The sequence below is a fragment of the Oryctolagus cuniculus genome, chromosome 10 (genome assembly GCF_964237555.1).
Source record: "Oryctolagus cuniculus chromosome 10, mOryCun1.1, whole genome shotgun sequence".
In the NCBI taxonomy this organism is placed as follows: Eukaryota; Metazoa; Chordata; class Mammalia; order Lagomorpha; family Leporidae; genus Oryctolagus; species Oryctolagus cuniculus.
This window is the reverse complement of record NC_091441.1, coordinates 8,995,030-9,018,257: the sequence shown is the minus strand read 5'-3', so window position 1 is coordinate 9,018,257 and position 23,228 is coordinate 8,995,030. Positions and strand designations below refer to the sequence as shown.

The 23,228-nt window shown below is 39.7% G+C and overlaps 1 protein-coding gene across 1 annotated transcript in view; it reads left to right on the top strand.

Annotated features, from left to right (window-relative positions):
- DOK6 (docking protein 6) overlaps positions 1 to 23,228 on the top strand; it is a 496,981-nt gene that overhangs the window by 395,142 nt on the left and 78,611 nt on the right. The window contains exon 7 of the mRNA XM_008261454.4: positions 11,569 to 11,686. Coding sequence (XP_008259676.2) covers positions 11,569 to 11,686 — 118 coding nt within the window. The remainder of the gene's footprint in view (positions 1 to 11,568; positions 11,687 to 23,228) is intronic.

Here is a 23,228-nt window from a genome sequence, read left to right as displayed (position 1 = left end):
GAGAAGTGTGGAGCACAGCTCTGTGTCTAGTATCAATGCTTCCACAGTATATTTGGCTTTAAGAATGTCAACTAATTTCTCAACGCCTCACCTCCTTTCCTTTTAAAGGGAATGTCATCCCTTTCCAATCTTCTTGGAATTATTTTAGAATTTAAATGAATAACATAAGTGATTTATGGATTAGGTTCCAGATAGAATGACTAAAGGGATATAAAAATATAAGCTACTTGAATTGGGCTGAAATTAAAGAAATATTATCTGTATGTTGGAAATGCCCAGTGACTTGTACTAGCCCATATGGAGGTGAAACAGAGAAGACAGAAACAGTTGATGAACAGCACAGTTTCTTCAAGAAGAAGCCCAGGCTTCTTCGGAGATTATTTACCTTTTTATCTGGAAGAGCAGGAGCTAAAAGATGCAGGTGCAGTTGAACATTGGGCCAGGGAAGAACTTTCATAAGTAGAGTTAACAACTAAATTAAGGAATAGAAAAGCAAGTTATAGAACCAAAAAACAGGAAGTTTTTTTTTTTAAACTTTTATTTAATGCATATAATTTTCCAAAGTACGACTTATGGATTACAATGGCTTCCCCCCCATACCGTCCCTCCCACCCACAACCCTCCCCTTTCCCACTCCCTCTCCCCTTCCATTCACATCAAGATTCATTTTCGATTATCTTAATATACAGAAGATCAGCTTAGTATACATTAAGTATGGATTTCAACAGTTTGCTCCCACACAGAAACATAAAGTGAAAAATAATAGATGATTTTTTTTAAATGATGATGAAATCAGAGCAGACCTATTGTCCTGTTTAATCCCAGTGAGAGTCAAGTTGGGAATTGATAATTTCTTTTTTTTTTTTAACAGAGGATCAGTTTAGTATGCATTAAGTAAGGATTTCAACAGTTTGCACCCCCATAGAAACACAAAGTGAAATATATTGTTTGAGTACTTGTTATAGCATTAAATCTCAATGTACAACACATTAAGGATAGAGATCCTACATGAGGAGTAAGTGCACAGTGACTCCTGTTGTTGACTTTACCAATTGACACTCCTGTCTATGGCATCAGTAATCTCCCTATGCTCCAGTCATGAGTTTCCAAGGCTATGGAAGCCCTCTGAGTTCTCCGACTCTTATCTTGTTTAGACAAGGTCATAGTCAAAGTGGAGGTTCTCTCCTCCCTTCAGAGAAAGGTACCTCCTTCTTTGATGACCTGTTCTTTCCACTGGGATCTCACTCGCAGAGATCTTTTGCCAGAGTGTCTTGGCTTTCCATGCCTGAAATACTCTCATGAGCTTTTCAGCCAGCTCTGAATGCCTTTAGGGCTGATTCTGAGGCCAGAGTGCTATTTAGGACATCTGCCATTCTATGAGTCTGCTGAGTATCTCACTTCCCATAAAAACAGGAAGTTTTATGTGTCAAACAAAACATAATTTTCGTGTATAAAAAACTACTTTAATAAACAATGCACAGCCGGCGCCACGGCTCACTAGGCTAATCCTCCGCCTTGTGGCGCCGGCACTCCGGGTTCTAGTCCCGGTTGGGGCACCGGTTCTGTCCTGGTTGCCCCTCTTCCAGGCCAGCTCTCTGCTGTGGCCCGGGAGTGCAGTGGAGGATGGCCCAAGTCCTTGGGCCCTGAACCCCTTGGGAGACCAGGAGAAGCACCTGGCTCCTGCCATCGGATCAGCGCAGTGTGCCGGCCGCAGCACGCCGTCCACGGCGGCCATTGGAGGTGAACCAACGGCAAAGGAAGACCTTTCTCTCTGTCTCTCTCTCACTGTCCACTCTGCCTGTCAAATAAATAAATAAATAAATAAACAATGCACAAAGAATCCAAGCAGACATTTCTCAAAAGAAGACATACAAATGGCAAACAAGTTCATAAAAAATGCTCCATGTTGATAATCATTAGGTAAATGCAAATTGAAACCACAGTGACATATCAGCTTATGTCTATTTGAATGGTTATTATCAACAAGAAAATATTAACAAGCATTGGCAGGACGTGGAGAAAACAGAATCCTTACACACTGTCACTGTTGGTGGGAATGTAAATTATTATAGCCATTATGGGAAACTAGATAAGTTCTTCAAAAAACTGAAAATAGAATTACCATGTGATCCAGCAATCACTGGGTACTTAGCCAAGACTTGAAATGAGTATGACAAAGGGAAATCTTTAAACTGTGTTAATATCAATGCTATTCATAATAGCCAAGGTATGAAGCCAGCCAAAGTGTTCATCAGCAAATAAATGGACAAAGAAAGAGTGGTGTATTTCACAGAGGAATACGGTTTGGTCTTTAAAAAGAAGGCAACCCTGTTAGTTGTGACAAAATGGGTAGAATTGGAGAACATTATGCTAGGTGAAATAAGCCAGAAACAGAAAGAAAAATGCTGCATAGTGTCACTTATATGTGGAATCTAAAAAAATCAAACTAACATAAGCTGAGAGTAGAATGGTAGTTACTGAGGCTGGGGAGTGAGGAGAAGGGGAGATGATGGTTAAGGTATACAAAATCTAAGACAGGAGGGATCAGCTTTTTCCTTGGGATGTTTTGTACAGCATGATGAACATAGTCAATGATTATATTTTAAAATTGCTAAGAAAATAAATTTCAAATGTCCTCATCACAAAAGTATTCATCAATAAGTTAATTAGATTGATGTAATCATAAATCATAGCCTCACAATGTACCCATAAATAAATACAATTAAAATTTATTGATTTATGATAAAACACTTTAAATAGTACTTAAATATACAAAATCATGCAAAATAGTCATTAGAAATCAATGCTTTCTCATCTTAATAGAGTAAACAAATAAATGTTGATAGAACAAATAAATGTTGAGAGAACAAAATATACATTGATGAGTGTGTGTGTAGATTCTATATCAATATATTTTCTATATATATATATATATTCTATATCAATATATTTTCAAGTACCCATAAAATATATACAGAAATTGATCACATCTTACATAAAAAATTTAAAAATAAACTTCAACCTATGGAAACTGCTCAGCCCATGCTCTGATTATATGACTAAATGAACACTAGTATTAAAACATGTATAAAAATCAATTCTTAATGAAATGCACAAGGAAATATTTTATATATAAAAAGGAAGTAAGACTATAATAATAAAATTTTGGAAAAGAATTATTTTATTTATAAAGATACTGGGAGGTGGGCTAAGTGAAAATGCAAAAGCAAATGCCTTCTTTAAATGAGTAAGATTATAATTACAAATAGTTAACATAGGAAGATAAAAAAGAGTAAGAAAACAAGAGAAAGAGCAGGTGGACATTAAGACAAGAGCAAAACATAATATATAAGAAAAAATTGAAAAATATAATTCTTTACACAAATGAAAGCCCAAAGTCTTTCTAAAAAATAAAAATATAGAAAAATTGTCCAAAAGTAAATATAAGTAGTGTCTGTAAATTGGAGATACAAAAGGCTTTGTAAAAATAGGAAAAATTCTTCTTAAATTCTAAAAGAATTTGTTGCTTTTATATAAAAATGTAAATACCAAGGAACTTTAAGAGAATTGATGACTCTTTGAAAAACAGTGGTGATAATTCTTATCTACACTCAAACTGAAGTCCCTAGATGGAATTCTGACCTTTATTATTTTATTTTTATTTCTCAAAACCCCTTAGTACTCATATTGGGATTTGTTTTTGTTTTGTTTTTAACTTTTATTTAGCAAATATAAATTTCCTAAGTATAGCTTATGGATTACAATGGCTTTTTTCCCCCCATAACTTCCCTCCCACCCACAACCCTCCCATCTCCCGCTCCCTCTCCCATTCCATTCACATCAAGATTCATTTTCAATTATCTTTATATACATAAGATCAATTTAGTATATATTAAGTAAAGATTTCATCAGTTTGCATCCACACAGAACATAAAGTGTGAAATACTGTTTGAGTACTAGTTATAGCATTAATTCACATTGAACATCACATTAAGGACAGAGATCAGAGATTGGGATTTGTTAATTTTAGCATCAAAAGAGCAAAAATAAAGGTCTTTCAATGTGGATATACTGAAAAAATTGGAGACATAATGAGATGGCCCCTTGGGTTAGTCAGGGCCCATGTAATGGAGTCTGTGCTAGACAGCTCAACAGAGGAACTTCCGTAAGTCAGTTTACATTCAAGGTATGGGAAGAGCTGAGCCAGTGATCAGAGATTAGAAAAGCAGGCAAGAGTCTACCACCCCTGCTTCCATTGCCTGCGACAGTTTAATGGATGCTGGCAAAAAAACGTGAAAGGCTTTTCAGTCAGAGACAAAGGACTTTATGACACAGCAAGCATCGTGAATTTCATGTCCATCAGACTCACTGTTCCGTATTCCCGTGGGGCCATGTGCAGCTGCCCAGATGGACACTCACTGTGGACACAGCTGGAAACCTGGCTTCAGGAGGTTCCCAGTCTTACAAGATGGCTGCTAGCAAACCTTGGCAGTGCTTGTCCTAGAAGACATTATCTGCGTTTCCCTGGTCAAGGAACAGTGTGCCCTCTGGCCTGGAAGAAGACACCATATTTTCAAATTCTCTGTGTAATGTAAGCGTACTTGGAAAGATAGTAAGGGACAAAAGCTGTCACAGGAAATGCTAAGTCACGAGTGACTCAGGAGGAATTGTTTTCTGAAATTGCCCTTTCAACCAAATGTGTTCAAGTGAGTTTTATAGTAAGGAAAGATGAAGATTGCAGCAGGAAATGGCATTGCGAGCTCTCTCTGACATCAACTACAATCTCAGATGCTTACAAATAAAAATTAAGTTTGTTTATTTACTGCCTTAATGGGAGTGAGTGGAGGCAGCCAACCCTTGTTTATTTATTTATGAGATTCCTCTCAATATAAGGCTCTTTTCTTTGGGTTGTTCCTTTTCATCAATTTGAGGGTAGCATAACCCTTATCCATAAATAAATAAAATAAATAAAGAAATAAAATTTTAGCGTGTGTCCTATGGCACACTTTGAGTCTAAGTCATTTTCCTAGGATGTGGGATTTCTGAGATTTGTGGATGCAGTTCTCAGATAGAACACAAGCATTCTCATTCCTCTCCAGACTTGGTTGAGCTGTGGTCTTTACTTTTTCCAGATGCTAACAGCAATTTCTGATTCATTGCTTAGTATCTCAGTGAACTGACTGCTACCTCAGAAAAATGGAACCAAGAGTCAGGTAGAACCAAAACGATAGATGATACCACAGGTGTCTCCAAACCTGAGTGCACTGCCTCCATGTCCAGTTACACTGCAGATCCTTTCCAAATCCTGCCCCGTGTGAGAGGAAGAGCAGGGTTTCTTGCCTGCAGGAGAGACCACAGGTAACTGCTGAGGGAGTTCTGGCACAAACATTTGCAGAATTTTGAAGCTCATTGAAGAATTTTCCACTAACTCTACATAAAGCACAGCAGATCCTCATACATGATCTAGAAGATGTGGATCCGTCCTAGTCAACTTTATTTATTTATTTATTTATTTATTTGACAGGCAGAGTGGACAGTGAGAGAGAGAGATAGAAAGGTCTTCCTTTTTTTTTTTTTTTGCCGTTGGTTCACCCTCCAATGGCCGCCATGGCCGGCACACTATGGCCGGTGCATCGCGCTGATTCGAAGCCAGGAGCCAGGTGCTTCTCCAGGACAGAAACAGTGCCCCGACTGGGACTAGAATCCAGTGTGCCGGCGCCGCTAGGTGGAGGATTACCCTAGTGAGCCATGGCGCTGGCCGCAATTATTGTATTTTAAGAAGTTGACTAGGGAGCTGGCGCTATGGCTCACTAGGCTAATCCTCCACCTTGAGGCACCAGCCAGATTCTGTCCCGGTTGCCCCTCTTCCAGGCCAGCTCTCTGCTGTGGCCCGGGAGTGCAGTGCAGGATGGCCCAAGTGCTTGGGCCCTGCACCCGCATGGGAGACCAGGAGAAGCACCTGGCTCCTGGCTTCGAATCAGCGCGATGCGCCGGCCACAGCGTGCTGGCCACGGCGGCCATTGGAGGGTGAACCAATGGCAAAAAAAAAAAAAAGGAAGACCTTTCTCTCCGTCTCTCTCTCTCTCACTGTCCACTCTGCCTGTCAAAAATTTTTAAAAAATACAATAATTGCTTACAAATGATGCCACGATATAATTTTCTCTTTTATATATGTGAAAACAGATTTTTAATTAGATATTTATTTGCAATATAAATATAAATATGCTTTTTTGGTATATACAATTTTGCGATCCTGAAAGCCCTCCTTGTTAAGTTGATGTATTATATATAGTAATTAAGAAATTTGTATAGTATTTTCAAAGTTACTGTTATCTTAGTGCTTTCAATTGTTATAATATTATAACACTTAAGGGTAGTTTTTGTATATCCTTTTTTTTAAAGATTATTTATTTGAAAGAGTTACACAGAGAGAGATGGAGAGGCAGAGAGAGAGAGAGAGAGAGAGAGAGAGAGAGAGAGAGGTCTTCCATCCACTGGTTCAATCCCCAACTGGCCACAATGGCCGGAGCTGTACCAATCTGAAGCCAGGAGCTTGGAGCTTCTTCCAGGTCTCCCATGTGGGTGCAGGGGCCCAAGGACTTGAACCATCTTCTACTGCTTTCCCAGGCCATAGCAGAGAGCTGGCTCGGAAGTGGAGCAGTCAGGACTGGAACAGGCACCCATATGGGATACTGACCCTGCAGGCAGGGGTTTACCCACTGTGCCACAGCGTCGGCCTCGTATTTCCTCTTGTTGAACCTTCCCATCAAGAGAAGTGTTAGCAGGAGCTTAAAATCAGAACCAACAAAGTCTTCTAATAAAGTGTGTGAAATACTGTCACACACTTAGTTTAGTCATTGTAGACATCAAAAAGACTAGTTTATAACATACTGCTGTGGCATAGTAGATGAAGCCTCCACCAGTGGCATCAGCATCCCATATGGGCACCAGTTCCTGTCCTGGCTGCTCCACTTCCGATCCAGGTCCTTCCTTATAATGGCCTGGGAAAGCAATGGAAGACATCCCAAGTACTTGGGCCCCTGTACCCACATGGCACACCTGGAAGAAGCTCCTGGCTCCTGGCTTCAGATCATCTCAGCTACAGCCATTGTGGCCATTTGGGGAGTGAACCAGCAGATGGAAGAACTCTCTCTCTCTCTGTCTCCCTTCTCTCTGTAACTCTGCCTTTCAAGTAAATAAATAAATCTTTTAAAAAATAATGTTTCTTAAAGTTAATACACAAATTAAAAGTCACCGGATAGCTCAGAGAGATCCCACATCATTTGTTAGATTGTCCATGGCCCAGATACTTGTACTAACTTCCTAGAGCTGCCATAACAAAATACCACAGATAGGGTGGATAAACAGAAATTTATCTTCTCACAGTTTGGGAGAATCAAAATGCAGGATCAAGATGCTGGCAGGATTGTTTGTTCTAAGATCTCTCTCCTTGGCTTACAAATGGCCACCTTCCTGTTGTGTGTTCTTCTCTGGGGTCTCTTCCAAAATTTTGGAATTAGGATTAGATTTTGGATTAGGATTCCACTTTTTATAAACCCCTTTAACCTATCTTAGCCTCTTCAGAGGCCCTATCTTCACATAAAGTCCCAGCAGGGGGTTGGGGTTCTCCCCATGAATTTGAGAACAATCCAATCCATAGCAGTACACAACCCTTGATTATGAGATAGCCAAGATACACTGGACAAGATTTGTATCTGTGGCAAAGATCCTGAGAAAATCTGTGATCAGGTACAAACACAAGTCTGCCCGTTTTCTGCAGTTAAATGTGGAGGTAGAATGAAGGAAAAGCAAAGAAACAAGTGAGGGTAGAGACGCTGCTGAAGGCAAACTAGAACTGGAAAATGGGGATGAGTGAGAGCTGGAGAGACGTGAAGGGCAGACGGCTGCAGGGACTCAGCTGGAGGTGGCTCGGAGGTGTTCTCCTCTTGCCTCCGTTTCCAGCAAACAAAATGCGTTTGCTCCATCCCTATGGTGCTTAAGACTAACCATTTGGGAGGCAAAGTATTTCCCAGAATAAAAAAGAAAATTCGTTTTTGTCAAATTTTGGAAAGACTTATTATAAATAGATCTATTATAAATATTAATAAACAAATTATATTAGAAAAGAGAATGAAGAATGGTGAATACTACTGTAGACAGAACTATAACTAATATGAGACTCATTATATGGAGAAATTGATGTTATTAATGAGATTGCTAACACGAATTAAAGATTTATGTGTTTAATTAAGTTTATGGTTCATGAGGGAAATTGGCTTTAAAGACAAAAGCCCTCTTTTTTCAGTAACAATTTCATAAAATGAGCCTTGTCTGCACTGCCTTGCAGCAGATGAGAATATTTTACATATTCTCAACATGCGTAGTCCACCCATGAGTTCTGCCCTGGCGAGGTGGGGAAGTGGAAAAGTGCAGAGCACATGCTGGTAACAAGCATCCAGATTCTGAGAGCTCTGCTCTGTTCCAGCCCAGAAACGTGTCTTTTCTCTCTTCACTTCCCCTGCCTCACCCAAACTTGAACATGTCAACTACAGGATGCAGGAATGGACAGGAAAATTTTGAAATATGTTAAATATAGAAAAATATACAATTGGGTTGCCATATTGCTGTTTGGAGACATCTTTTTTTAGTGTAAGTATATGTTTTATTTTATTTAAGTTTTATTTAATAAATATAAATTTCCAAAGTACAGCTTTTGGATTACAGCAGCTTTTTCCCCTGTAACCTCCCTCCCACCCACAACCATCCCATCCCCTACTCCCTCTCCCATCCTGTTCACATCAAGATTCATTTTCAATTATCTTTATGTACAGATCAATTTAGTAAAGATTTCAACAGTTTGCACCCACACAGAAACACAAAGTGTAAAGCACTGTTTGAGTACTAGTTATAGCATTAATTCACAATTCACATAGTACAACACATTAAGGACTAAAAAAAGAAAAAAGAAGGAACTTCAGCAGTGCCAGATTTCGATGTGGCACTTTCATGTTAAGAGAGCAGTTCTGGAAATGCCTCCCTAGAAAAGGATAAGTGAAGTGTGTTCAAGCTCCCCCACTGCACCTTCTGTTAAAATGTAGACAGACCTTAGCCTTCTGCAGGGTCAGAAGACCTTTTACATCACGTCAGTTGGAACAGGCATCCTGATGTAAAGAGTAACAAGATTTGAATCCAATGCTGGATGCAGAAGTCTGTGAGATACTCATGGGAAGAAGCACCGAGCAGAGTTCACACTGCAATGAGCAAAAGAGGACAACAGGGCTGTACCCAACACAGTCAAGGCTTTGTCATGCCCCACTTTCACAGAGTCAGGAATTAAATGGGGGAAATGTAGAATTTTATTTATTAGGGGATTGTCCATTGACTGTCAAAACGTGAATTCTTGCTCAAGTTGTGTAAGGGGAATGTATACTAAGATGCAATAAAGCCGTTTCTGTGTGTTTTAAAATCCTGGTGTGACTCAGAGATGAGAACAATGTGAACTATTGTTTTACATGAACTGGTGCCCGAGCCAGTGATCTGATGTGGCATGGGGCTCCTCAGCTAATTCTAAAATAGATGCTTCAAGTAAGACAGTGTGCCACACTTTCATCACAGTTTCTCAGAGAAAACGCTGTTTTAATATGCATAAGGTTCTATCCCAAGAGCAGCAGAAAGCTACTAGAGGCAGTAGCCGCTGGGTAAGGGTGTGAGGAGGTGTCAAGGAAGAGGCTCAGGGGACTCCAGGGGCCGAAACACTGTGCGACCTGTGCCTGGCACCTGTCTGGGGCACCAGCTTCTGAAGAGTTTCTTGCAGTCTCCTTTTGAGCTATTTACCATGCTGAATGCTGCAGAAAGCTGAGAGTAATGCAAGTAATCCTCGTCTGTAGGAATGCAAACCAGGGCTATGAGTCTGTGCTCCTGAGGAGCAGTGGTTTTTAGTCCTTGTTGATTTAGTCCTTGTTGATTTCTTTATTTAGTGGTGGATTAAGTTTCTGATTACAAATTGAAAGTAAGTCATTGTGAAAATAAGTTTCTGATTATAAATTGAAAGTATGTCATTGTGAAAATCAAAAGAAAAATCAAAGGAGGAAGGAGGGAGAGAGGGTAGGATGGGAAGTATCATTATGTTGTTAAATCTGTATATATGAAATACATGAGATTTGATCCCCTTATATAAATTAAATTGTTTAAAAATTCCAAACTCTGACTAGGAAAAGTGTTTTTAAAGTACACTTTCAGAACTCAGTACCTATTATGTTACTGTCAGAAAGATTTCAAGTCATCTTTATTATAACCCTGTGTGTCATAGCAATGGTAATAAAGTAACTACAGTTAAATGCAAAATCAAAGCCAAAAAATGCAAACAAATTTATCTGTGGAATCCAATTGATTATGGCCTGAGATATCTGCCAGCAATGCAGATTAGTGATAAGCCATTGGAATTCTCCTTAGGATCATTAGTACCACCTTAATGTTCCCCTTTTTTTTTTTTTTGATTTTTTTTAACTTTTATTTAATGAATATAAATTTCCAAAGTACGACTTATGGATTACAATGGCTTCCCCCCAATACCGTCCCTCCCACCCACAACCCTCCCCTTTCCCACTCCCTCTCCCCTTCCATTCACATCAAGATTCATTTTCGATTATCTTAATATACAGAAGATCAGCTTAGTATACATTAAGTAAGGATTTCAACAGTTTGCTCCCACACAGAAACATAAAGTCATCTTCTGTAAAAAAAAAAAAAAAAAGAAATTATCAATTCCCAACTTAATGTTCCCTTTTTAATAAGTTAGATTAAACTGATTCCAAATATTTATCTATGAGAATTAACAGTAAAACTACTAGTCGAACAGTACTCTATGTCTTGTGCGGTTGTGTGGGTGCAGTCTGTTGAAATCTTTGCTCAGTATATACTAAGTTGATCTTCTGTATATAAAGATAATTGAAAATGAATCTTGATGAGGAGTGGCATGGGAGAGGCAGTGGGAGATGGGATGGCTGTGGGTGGGAGGGAGGTTATGGGGGGAAAAGCCACAACAATGCAAAAGTTGTACTTTGTAAATTTACATTCATTAAATAAAAAAGATTTATATTTATTTATTTGAGAGGCAGAGTTACAGAGAGGGAGAGACAGAAAGAAAGGTCTTCCATCGCTGATTCACGCCCCAGATGGCCTCAACCACTGGAGCTGGGATGATCCGAAGCCAGAAACCAGAAGCTTCTGGGTCTCCCACCCACATGTGTGCAAGGGCCCAAGCACTTGGTCCATCTTCTACTGCTTTCCCAGGCCATAGCAGAGAGCTGGATAGGAAGAGGAGCATCTGGGACTTGAACTGGAACCCATATGGGTTGCTAGCAGAGGCTTAGCCTCCTATGCCACAGTGCCAGCCCCGGAAAATTATTTTTACTTTTAAAAAAAGTTATCCTTTAAACAGGAAACTCTGCAGGTATCTAAAACGCATTCTATTATGTGTCACCCAGATTAAACCCTCAACATTTAAAAGGACAGATGTCAGTTTCATATTTTAAATAAAGCCTAAGATATGTTTTCCTTTTTTTTTAGCTTCAGACAAGCCTGACTGAGCCCATGACGTTATCCAAGTCGATCTCTCTTCCTCGTAGTGCGTACTGGCATCACATCACTCGTCAGAACAGTGTTGGGGAAATCTACAGTTTGCAAGGCAAGTAACCTTAAAATAATGAAGTTGCTTCAGGTGCACCAGGAGTCATGCAAATCACTGTGTATTTACACTGCTGCATTTTCCTCCATTTCCATTTGTCAGCTGTCATCGGCCACAGTGGGAGCTTGGCAATTTACAGTGGCTTTTTAAAAGCTATCATTTCATACATCAAGGATAAAAAAAAATTATTCTGAACATTACTGTGAAGGCCGAGGACCCAATTTGGCACAAGACTTTGACTAAAACATGATACAAAGCGCATTATCACAAGCTAAAAGCTAATGCTGAGGTCTGTTTCATGCTGTGTTTTAAAAGGGGTTTCTTTCTTAGCATGGTTTTTCCTTAATCAGATTAAGTATCAGTTGAGAAGGCTGACTTCTGACTCCGCAATAACCTGCTGCATAGACCTAATCACTAAGGTTTTAAGGTTTAGCCAAAGCCTTGACAGAGATAGCATATGGAGAAGAGATTGTAGGGTAGACGAGGTCAAGTGTAAACACTTTCTTTGCTTCTGTGTATTTCCTAACAAAAAATGGGCGAATAACGAGTATTGAGTTGGCTTGGCAGGTGGATAAATTAATAGGTAGAAGGATGAGTTCAACATCAGCAGAAGCCTCACCATCAATAGTTGTCTTCCTATTCCTTCCCTTCTGATTTAAAATGAATTTTCTTATCCTTCAAATAAAATATTCAGTTAGAAGCAAATAACTAAGAGCTGAACCACACTGGGGGAAGCCAGAAGCTAAGAATAAGACTGAAGCATACATACCTGAAAGCAACTTAGCGTCCAACAAAAGGAATTGAGCACCACAGGATGGAATGTGATAGGTGTCCAATATGGTCAGGAGTGAGCAATTGTGACCTTGAGCATAGCTGAGCATTCAGAATGCTTTTTTCCTTTAATTCTCTAGCTGTTGCACACAATAATAATGCTAGGTGTTTAAACAAAGAAAACAACCTCTCTTACAAGCAAACTGAAGTCACGTGAGGATCTTACAGCAGCAGTATTTCCTTTCCAGTGTTTCAGTCTTATGGTAATGGAATTTGATTGATGACAATTAATGGTTGAAGATATAAGCTGCAAGGAAAAACAGTGAAACAATTTTAGTCACTTACTGAAGGCAATTTAGGTTTATTCTGTAAAGGGCCACTTATATTTATATTTTCTATTAACAGATTGGCTGATTTCAAAGATAGCGGTTAGCTTTTTGTGTTATTTATTCGTATGATAAGATATTTACTAGAGTAAGGATTAGAGGACTGAGAAAAGCAAGAGTTACTTATTTGACAGTTTCAAGAATCAGAAAGAATGGTGAGGGTCAGGTGTCTGGCCTGGTGGTTAAGATGCCAGTTAGGAGATCAGCATCCTGTATCAGAGTACCTGAGATCAGCCTTGGCTCTGGCTCCTGAATCCCACTTCCTGCAGACTACGGGAGACAGAGGCGTTAGCTCAAGTAGTTGGCTTCCAGCCATCCATGTGGGAAACTTGGATTGCTTCCCACTCGTTTTTTTTTTAAGGATTTTATTTATTTATTTATTTATTTGAAAGTCAGAGTTACACACCAGGGAGAAGGAGAGGTAGAGAGAGAGACAGAGAGAGAGAATCTTCCATCTGCTGGTTCACTCCCCAGTTGGCTGCAATGGCCAGAGCTGTGCCAGTCTGAAGCCAGGAGCCAGGAGCTTCTTCCAGGTCTCTCATGCAGGTGGAAGGGCCCAAGGGTTTGGGCCATACTGCTTCCCAGGCCATAGCAGAGAGCTGGACCGGAAGTGGAGCAGCCGGGACTCAAACTGGCACACATATGGGGTGCTGGCACTGGAGGCGGCGGCTTTACCCACTATGCCACAATGATGTACACCCCCCCCCTTCAGTTTTCACCCAGCTCTAGCTTTTGGAGACATTTGGAGAGTGGATCAGTGGATGTGCACACTCCCTCTTTCTCATAAATTAATATTGTTTTCAATTTTTTAATGTGAGAGAGCAATATATGAGCTTCTCCTACTTTTGCTTCTCTCCACAAATGCCAGTGACCATGTACCCAAGTTGCTTGAGCCATGATCTTATAAAATTAATAATACCTACTCCTATGATTAGAATTAGAGAATTGGCTACCCATATTTGGTTATGTCTAATTGAACATAATCATATACATTTAAAATTGATATTTGTTTGAGGAAAACTAAGACTATATTTAATTGGGAAAATGAAAACCGTCACAATTTCCAGTGGAAAAAAAAAAGGTGAGATGTTAATATGAATAGTTTGGGAAGATGTTGAAAAGCTGTATAATGATAACTGTGGATTTTGTCAAACATGTTAATCTGTAAATACAGAAAATAAAACACTGTTGCTCTCATTTGGTAGTATAAGTCACATGCTTCTCACAAGGGAGTAATAATATTTAGACTACACACACCTCATAAACAATGTTGTGTGTGTCCAACAGGAAATATTAGAATGAATTGAAAATATGAAAATATTGCCAAACTCTTTGAAGGACAATATTAAGTTACCTCATCAAATACATATAATAATTGATTGGAATACTCTGATTTATCTCATTAATATTAATTCTATCAAATTTAGAGCTTGAAATTGCTTATTAATTACAATGAATAATTTACTTACATGGTCTCATATCACATTCCTTTCTGGTCAGTTGGTTATTGTCTGTGCAACAGCAAATATACATCGACTTAGGTAATTACTGTAAATCCAATATGCAGAGAAGGTATTCAGTGTAAATTCCATTTTACTGAAATGCTGTGGGCTGACTTGTTGCACTACGTTCTTCTTAGACCAGCATATTATAACACTTCAACTCCCTTCATTGTATTGTCGCATCATGTATGAGGGTAACTCAGAAGAGCTGTGGCTGGGTGGACATGTAGCCTATCAGTTAGGACATCACTTAGGATGCCCATACCCCAGATTAAAGTACCTGTGCTCAATTCCTGGTTCTGGCTCCTGGGCAGTAACAGCGATGGCTCCAGTAATTGGGTTCCTGCCACCATCCCAGGATACATGGCTTGTAGAGTTCTCCCCCTCTCTTTATCTCTGTCTCTCCTCCTCTCCCTTCTCCTCCCCTCCCCTCCCCCTCCTCTCTATCCAAAATAACCAAGATGTGAAACCACCAAGGTGTCCATCAATAGATGAATGGATAAAGAAATGTGGTATATATACACAGTGAAGCATTAGCCTTAAAAAGGAAAGAAATTCTATCATTTGTGGAAAAATGGATGAATCTGGAGGACATGATGTTAATGAATAAGTCAGACAAAGAAAAGTACATACCACATGTTCTTCCTCATATATGGATTGCTTAAAATCTCAACTTAAAAATGGAACAGCATTTACTAGAGGCTTGGGGGGGGGGTGTTGAAGGGGGATAGAGAGAGTTTGAATAACATGAGAGTTAGATTGAAAGAATAAGTTCCTCATGTTACACAGCATAATGAGGTGACTATGGGTCATAATAACCCAATGTATGTTTATTAAACAAATAGAAGAAAAGAGCGCCAAGCTTCCAGACATAAAATATTGTCAGTGAATGAGAAACTTTGATTTACCCTGACTGAATCAGCACACATTTTATACTTGTATTGCAATGTCACACTGTAGCACAAAAATATGTACTTATTGTGAAATAAAAATAAAATATTTGTGTAAAATAGAATTAAAAGGTTTATGTTGGTGCAAAAAATTTTGAGATCTATGCATACAAAGGATCTTCAGTGAGTTCTTGGAAAATTTGTAATATGTGAAACTAACCATAGGCTTCAAATTTTGCACCAAGATAAGTTTATTTTTAATTCCATATTTCCACAAAGTTTTTGAAGTACCCTCATATGTAGTAATATAATATCAATAACTGTATATCCAGATACATAGATAACGTATAAGTAGATACAGATATAAACTTAATGATACATTAACAATGATGATTTATTTAATTATCCTTTTGTCTTGTTGGAGTGGTCAAAATTAAACAGAGGACAAGGAACTCAATAACTTTTTACTGGGGCTATGTACTAATGGATCAGGACAGAACAAAACTACTAAAACAAGGAAGAAATGAAAACAGGAACAATGAACTTCAGCACCCTTCCATGCATGTACATATTTGTCCCACAAAACTATATTTAGAAGTAAGGTTCATTTGTGTATCACTTTCCATTGTGCTCCATGGAATGGCATCACTTTTTTTATTAAACAGGAAAATATACTTAGCCAACTATCACCATCAATGTTACAGTAAAAGTAAAAACCTTGTAATGCAGGTGTTACATCGCAGAGTTAACTCCAGGACATTGAGGAATGTAAGTGCATCTTTGTAATTTTCTCATCATACTTTTCATTCTGACTGTGAAGCTGAAATCAATATGAATTAAATTCAGGAGGCTTCACTCAATAGATAAGGGGAGGATTATATCTATTTAAGGTTTAATAGATTGGGAGTCATTAGTAAGTGGCACAAGAAGTAGAATTGAAAAAAAAATCGTGGTGTGAAAACAAATCCATTCTGTATACTGAGCCTTACCTGTAACTTCGACTGCCAGTTACCCTCAAAGCTTCACACTTAGCTCAGTTTCTCTGTATTTGCTCTGTCACACATTCTGGATGCAGTCTTAAGTGCCAGATACTGAAATCCTGCATCTACCTTAATATTTGGAGAATAAGTGCCATAGAATTTGTTCCTCTCTTTGGGCTACTCCCAAAAGGGTGCTCTGACAGAACGAGTTATTATAGTTTCCCTATTGTACTCCTGTAATCTGAAATCAAAGAGAAGCACTAATTAGCTTTCAGCAAGTGCATATTATTCCAAGTAATAGTCAGTTTCTGTTTAAAATCTCTACCCAGATGTGGTTTGCAATTGGTTGAATATGCTACCTCTTCTTGCAGAAGTGGTAAATACTTTTCTTTTCTCTTTTATGACAAATAAGAATGATTGATATGTATTATAAGATAATATTCTATTTGCATTTCTCTAACTTACTTTTCATTTATGAATCTTTTCATCTTCAGATTTTAATATTAAAGTGTTGTTGTGTTCCATTGTGAGAAAAGCGGTCATTTTGCCATCCTTATTCTTGTTTCTTCAATTTTTGCATTTGTTTTTAGGTATTTGTGGAAATAATTTTTTTCCCTCCGATCACTTTTTTCTTTGAACTGTGTCTCTGTGGCTTAGTGGACTGTCTGTGCTTTTAGTGAATACCCAAAGGCATGTGCTGGGTGTGGCCAGGAAGCTCTGGTTAGTGCTCCAGGTTGGAGAGAGTATCTAGGGTGACACCCATTTTGGGCATGGTCTCCTATTTTTTTCACAAAGGCGAGTATGATCACCTCTGTTGGAATAATCACACACTCTTCCTCCTCTCTTCTAAGGTGGTCAGTGCCCGGATGCTACTCCATGGTGGGCTATACTCATACTGCACGAAGGATCTGTGCAGCACCGATTCCATTGCAACAACCCACCCCAGGCAATCAGGGAGCTTTGAGCATATAGAGCCACTCACAGTGATTGCCCAGACACCTGGCTACACCCTGCACCCTGTCCTGCAGTCAGAGTTCCCACAGCCTCAGCACACAAGGTTCCCACGGTCTCAACACACAAGATTCCCACAATCACGTGGTGCAGAGGATCCACTCCACACCGCTAGACTGTCCATTCACAGAGAGACAGAGACATTCCCAGAGCCAGCTGCCTGTGGGTTCTCCGCTTAGGCAGTTTAAGCCCTGGAACCTGTAATATTTGAGAGGCTGAGGACACCTTACAGTCCTATGTGAGTGCCCAGCCTGCTGTCAGTCCTCCCAGCCAGACTCAAAGTCAGTGGGGAACAAAGTTTTTTCCCTCTGGTAAAATCCATGGATCACACACATGCACAAGAACTGCCAGTCACAGCCCATTCTTGTTTCACAGTGATGTTTTCTTCCAACTGGTTGCTGCTGCAGCTAAAGCTGACAAGATGATGTCTTGTGTCGACCAGTTGCTGGGCACGTGCACAAGAACTGGCACAGCTGCTACGTATGTTCAGCATGGCCCCTCCCTCTCTCAACCAGTTTCGGGTACCATTGTAGGGGGATGGAGAGGGAAATCTGCCTCTTTTTTCTGCTAGGTTAGGAGGTACCTATCCTGCACCTGACTCCAGGCTGGGCTCAGACTAGGCTCTCCCTGCAGTTGTATCACCAGTGGCAACAGCTCCCATAATCTGATCTTGCCTCACTCCTCAAAGCTGGTGCTCTCTCAGGCTCTCAGCTGCTGGGGTACTGTGTTGTGTCTGTGCTCCTGCTGCATGTCCACACCCTCCCTGTAGATCCAGTGCCCTTCTTCCTTCCATACAATCTCCACGGCGGTCTTCTCTCTAACTCTCCCTGAGAGTGCACTCCCTCCAGTTTTTTTACCATCTTCCCCTAGCCTAGAGCAGTACACTCCCCCTATTCTGCCATCTTGGAATTCCTCTCCTTTTCATTTGTGAATAATGTTGTGTCACCAACATACTAGAGATATGATGGCTAGACTTTGGGAAACCTAACTGCTAAAGGGAAGAAAATATGAGTATGAATTCTACGCGTTCATCACTTAGAAGTGAATGCTTCCCAGGGCAGGCATTTTGGTGCAACACGTTAAACCACTGCTTGGGATGCCCACATCCCATACTGGAGTGCTGATTCGAGGCTCCTTTGCTTCCAGTCCAGCTTCCTGCTAATGTGCCTGGGAAGCAGTGGCCAAGTACTTGTGCTCCTGCCACCCATGTGGGAGATCCAGATAAGAGTTCCTGGCTTCTAGTTTCAGCATGGCCCAGTCATGACTGTTGCAGGTATTTGGAGAGTGAACTACCAAATGGAAAATCTTTCCCTGTAACTCTCCCTTTCAAGTAAATAAATATTTTCTAAAAAAAGAGAAGTGAATGCTTTTGATATAGTATTTGTTTTAGTATTGATACAATTATGATTTGACTTCCAAGGCCTTGGCAAATGTGTTGGAAGCATGATGAACATTCAGAAACTCAAAAAGGGGGGGGGGGGAGGAGGTAAGAAAAGGGGGAAGGGGAGGAGAAAGAACAAAAAGTATGAGAAAAAAAAAAGCATAGGGAGAGGAGCTGGTGCTGTGGCGTAGCGAGTAAAGCCGCCACCTGCAGTGCCGGCATCCCATATAGGTGCCGGTTCGAGTCCTGGATGCTCCACTTCCAATCTAGCTCTTTGCTATGGCCTGAGAAAGCAGTAGAAGATGACCCAAGTCCTTGGGCCCCTGCACCTGCGTGGAGACCTGGAAGATGCTCCTGGCTCCTGGTTTCGGATAGACCAGCTGCGACTGTTGTGGCCAATTGGGGACTGAACCAGTGATTAGAAAACCTCTCTCTCTCTCTGCCTTTCCTTCTCTCTCTGTGTAACTCTGACTTTCAAATAAAAATAAATAAATCTTTTAATAAAAGCATAGGGAGGTGAGATTACCAAGATTTTCTTATATTAGGACTCTCATCTTGGTTTTGAATCACTACTGGACATATTTAGGTGACAGAAAATATAGTGAATTCTTTAACTTAACAGTTTGTAAAGATGACAATGCATGTTTTGAAAATGACAAATTACTAAAAACCTCTGATGGTACCAGGTGCACTGCAGGCACTCAGTGAGTCTTTATTGAATGTAAAAAATGAATGAGCAATGCTTTAATGGGACACACAGTGGCGATGACATCTACACCAGTGCTCCTCCGTGAGGGTGGGCTTAAGGAGCAGCATCCAGTCCCACCCTTGGCCCAGTTCAGGCAGCCCATGTTCATCTGCACATGGCTGGGTCTTGATCAGCATGTCTGCTCCTTGCCTTAGGTACCTGCTACCACTAGTCTTTATTTTGGTAGGCAAAGGAGGTGCTGTGAAATCCTGTGGAGCTGTTCCTCTAACCTGGTTAACTTCATTTATGTCCCTCTCCACCTACTGCTTTCACGCTGCACCTATTTTCTTATCAATAAACTGAAATGATGAGAAGGAGAGCCAAGAATGTGAGCTGAAATTGGTCCCAGTGAGCACATTTTTATGGGGCTATGTACTGTGCTTAAACCTTCTTTGATATATGTCATTACTTACTTTCACACAAAATTATATGGGATACACTTTGGTTCATACTTTTAACAGCTTGAACAACTTCATGCTTTGAATCAAGGATGACTGGGTATCCCTTTATAAAGGTGACACCTTCTGGAGTCCTGCGTTCCCTAGCACCAGTTAACACCCAAGTGCCAACACCGCATTGTCTACTTCCCTTCGCCCTCTGTGCATCTGTAAGTATGCTGCAGACCACTGGTGTCAGCACCGAAGCATACCTGATTACACAGGAGGCATTTATTGCTCCCAGAAAGGGCATTTGAGACTCCAGTTTCTCAGGACAGGATGCAGACAGCAATTAGAATTAGAGATAACCTTCAGGAACCAGTAAATAGAGCTCCGCCTTGGATTAGCGTGGTGAATCAAAGGGTTTATTTACTCTACTCGGCTGTGACCGCCGTCCTTCATGACTACCCATCAGTGTCAAGCCTGCACTGGGTATCATTTGCTTCCATCGAGATGTTCTACTTAAGTTTTCCATGATATGATGCTTTGCAAATTGCAAAGTGAATAAAGTTCTCCTGCAGCAAGTTGAAAAATTACAGAAGTTTGCAAAGGAAGTGAAAAGGAACCTGGATGCATTTGAGCTGCCCTCTTCCCAGCATTTGGTGTGTGCATTTTCAGGTGTGTCCATCATAACAAACTCCCTGCAGGCGCAAGCCTACTCTTGGCAATTTGGCAACAGTCCTGAAAAGCATGAGCTGTTTCCTAAAAAGAAATACTTTATTAAACTTTATTTATGAATAGTTATGACATGTCCCTTCCTTAAGAAAAGGAAGTCAACAGAGGAATTCAGTTTTCAGGGCCGAATAAGTGAATTAGCTGCTTCCTCAAATGGACATCATAAAAAAACACTAAACTTCTGCACTATGAATGAAAGCTTTGTCACATCCTGCAGTCAGTCGATCACCCCGCCCCCACCCAGATCTGCTTCTTCCACTAGATTGTAAGGTGGTAACTTTACAAGTGATTTTCTTAGCCACATAGCTGAGCCAAACTTTGAGACTCAGTTGTTGTGAGAAGCCACTTTCCATAATAAGTTGACATCTTGAGATTTGGAGCCAAATAACTTGAATTTAAGTGTATTCAACTACAGCTGAGTTACGTGGTTTGGGGCAATTTACTTAATGTTTCTAAGCCTTATTTTATTCATCTCTACCTTGCAGATAATAGTATCTGCCATGGTGATTAAATAAGATCAGCCATATAAGCTACAAATGTTCAATAATATTAACTATGGCAGATACATTAAATTAAATTTACATAGAGGTGTTTCTTTTGCTGGCAGAAGCAGGTATGCTACTCTATTCCAATTTAACCTGGTATTTTCTTCAAAAATGTTATAAAGATTCTACCATGAATAAAAATTTGTTTGACTCTAAGGTTCTAAGGACTTTTAAAAATCAAAGAAATGATTTCTACTTCTTAAAGTTCTAGAAAAATTAAATCTAAGCCCAATACTCTGTTGTTAATACAAGAAAAAATATTCAGTCTTAAGTCTTCCTTACACCTTAGACAAACCACTTCTCCCGAGCTTTACATCACTTCATCAGTAGCATAAGGGACATCAGAAACCCTTCTTCAGGTCTGTGATTTGCAAACCCCTGGAAGGATTTAATTCTGCTCAGTACGGAGGAGGTGGCCCCTCCCACCCACCATCCACCACAACTCAGTTTTGCGGATTTGCTTGCCCTGACTGCCGGGAAGCATTTCCAAGAGGCCTCCTTCTCCACTGGGCACCACCCTCTTTCCTGATGTGGACATGCTTTGCTTGAGCCAGGTGTGCCCAAATCTGTTCTCTCAGATGGTGCATTCTACTGGCCACTGCAGCAGTAAAGGAGCATTTAGATTGCTAATTAAGTTCTCCTGACAAGGCACAAAGCAAAATCAGACGACTCGCATTGGAAGATATACCAAATCCTCCATTGTATCACCTTTACAAGATATATAAAAGTAATTACTGATAGGTAAGGAAGTTTGCAGATGCTACCATGGGTTAGTATAATCCACCTATACTATACTATACTCTACTATACTATACTACTCGTTAGAATAAATTGCTTCACCCTCTTTAAATTAAACCTGAAATTAAAATTTCTATTTGGCCTCTAGATTTTTCTCCAACAAGCATATAATATACAACATATTATTCTACAATAATTCTACTTTTATTGAATATTTTATGTATGTATATATATATATATACATTCCATTTTATTCAGAAAGGAGTAAACACAGAACATATCAGTTCAAAGGGATTAATATTGCCAGAATAGTTAATACAGATATTAACATAGGCAGATGCTCAGATGTCTTTGTCATATGTATTTGCAAGTGCACACACACACACACACACACACAAGCACTGGTTCATTGCTATCTCACTCTCAATTGTGTCATTGTGTCCCTCAAAATAATTTCTGCTTCACAATTGTGAATGACATGTATAAACCTAAGGGGAAAATGTTTAAGTCTCTTTCTTCTCCCAACACCTCTGCTTCCTGTTCTATTTTTTAAGACCTCATCTCTAACTCTGGTCCTGCAGCCAGATGTACCCTATCTCTAGGTATGGGCTGCATGAATTTTGTACATTTTCCCTTTATTTTCCTGTGTCTTTCAGACAGGCAGTGTGTTTTCTCAGAGATTTGACAATGATTGGAGAATAAGATGAGAAATATCAGGAAATTAGCATCATTTTAATTCTACTGTTCATGAATGAACCACAGAGTTGATATAGATTATGTGAATATATTCTCTGAAGACGTTCTTGCTCCTGCCCCATAATCTAAAATAATAGATGCTGATGAAAAGTGTGCTCCTGCAAACATCCCATTTCAGCACTTCAAAACTTGGAAGTATAGTTTTATAAGAAGAACTTATGTAAAGAATTAAAGCCTTGTGTTTACATGCATTTAATATAGAAGAATATAGTTTGAATGTATCCTTAGAAATTTTTGGTTGTCATTACTATGTTATATTGGCTTCATCGAGAGTTTAAACCCTTTGTTTTATCATTCATAGTATGAGAAGGGGAAATTGGATATCAGATTTTCAATGACGCAGTATGTTTTTACACGTACATTCAATGATAAAACATGCAGGATTTTAGAACAAAATCTCCTACTGACAATTTAACTCTCTGGCAGATACTGCACATATCCTTTCGTGCATCAGAAAATCCCATTCTTCCAAACAGATTAGGAAAGCTTACTGTAAACGGCCCTGTCATACCCATCTCAGAATTCTGTGTATGCTTGTAAAGGGTGCCAGCTGCGAAACACCCTGCACTTGTATCTGCACAATAGGAGCCCCCCTGCTACCTGAGGCTTTTCTTTGAAATAGTTTTTCATTCATGGATTTCTTGGTAAAATACTTTAAAAGTTGTCAAAACTTTCACTGGTAAAATATACCATTGTTCTTAAATTCATAAAAAGACCACTTT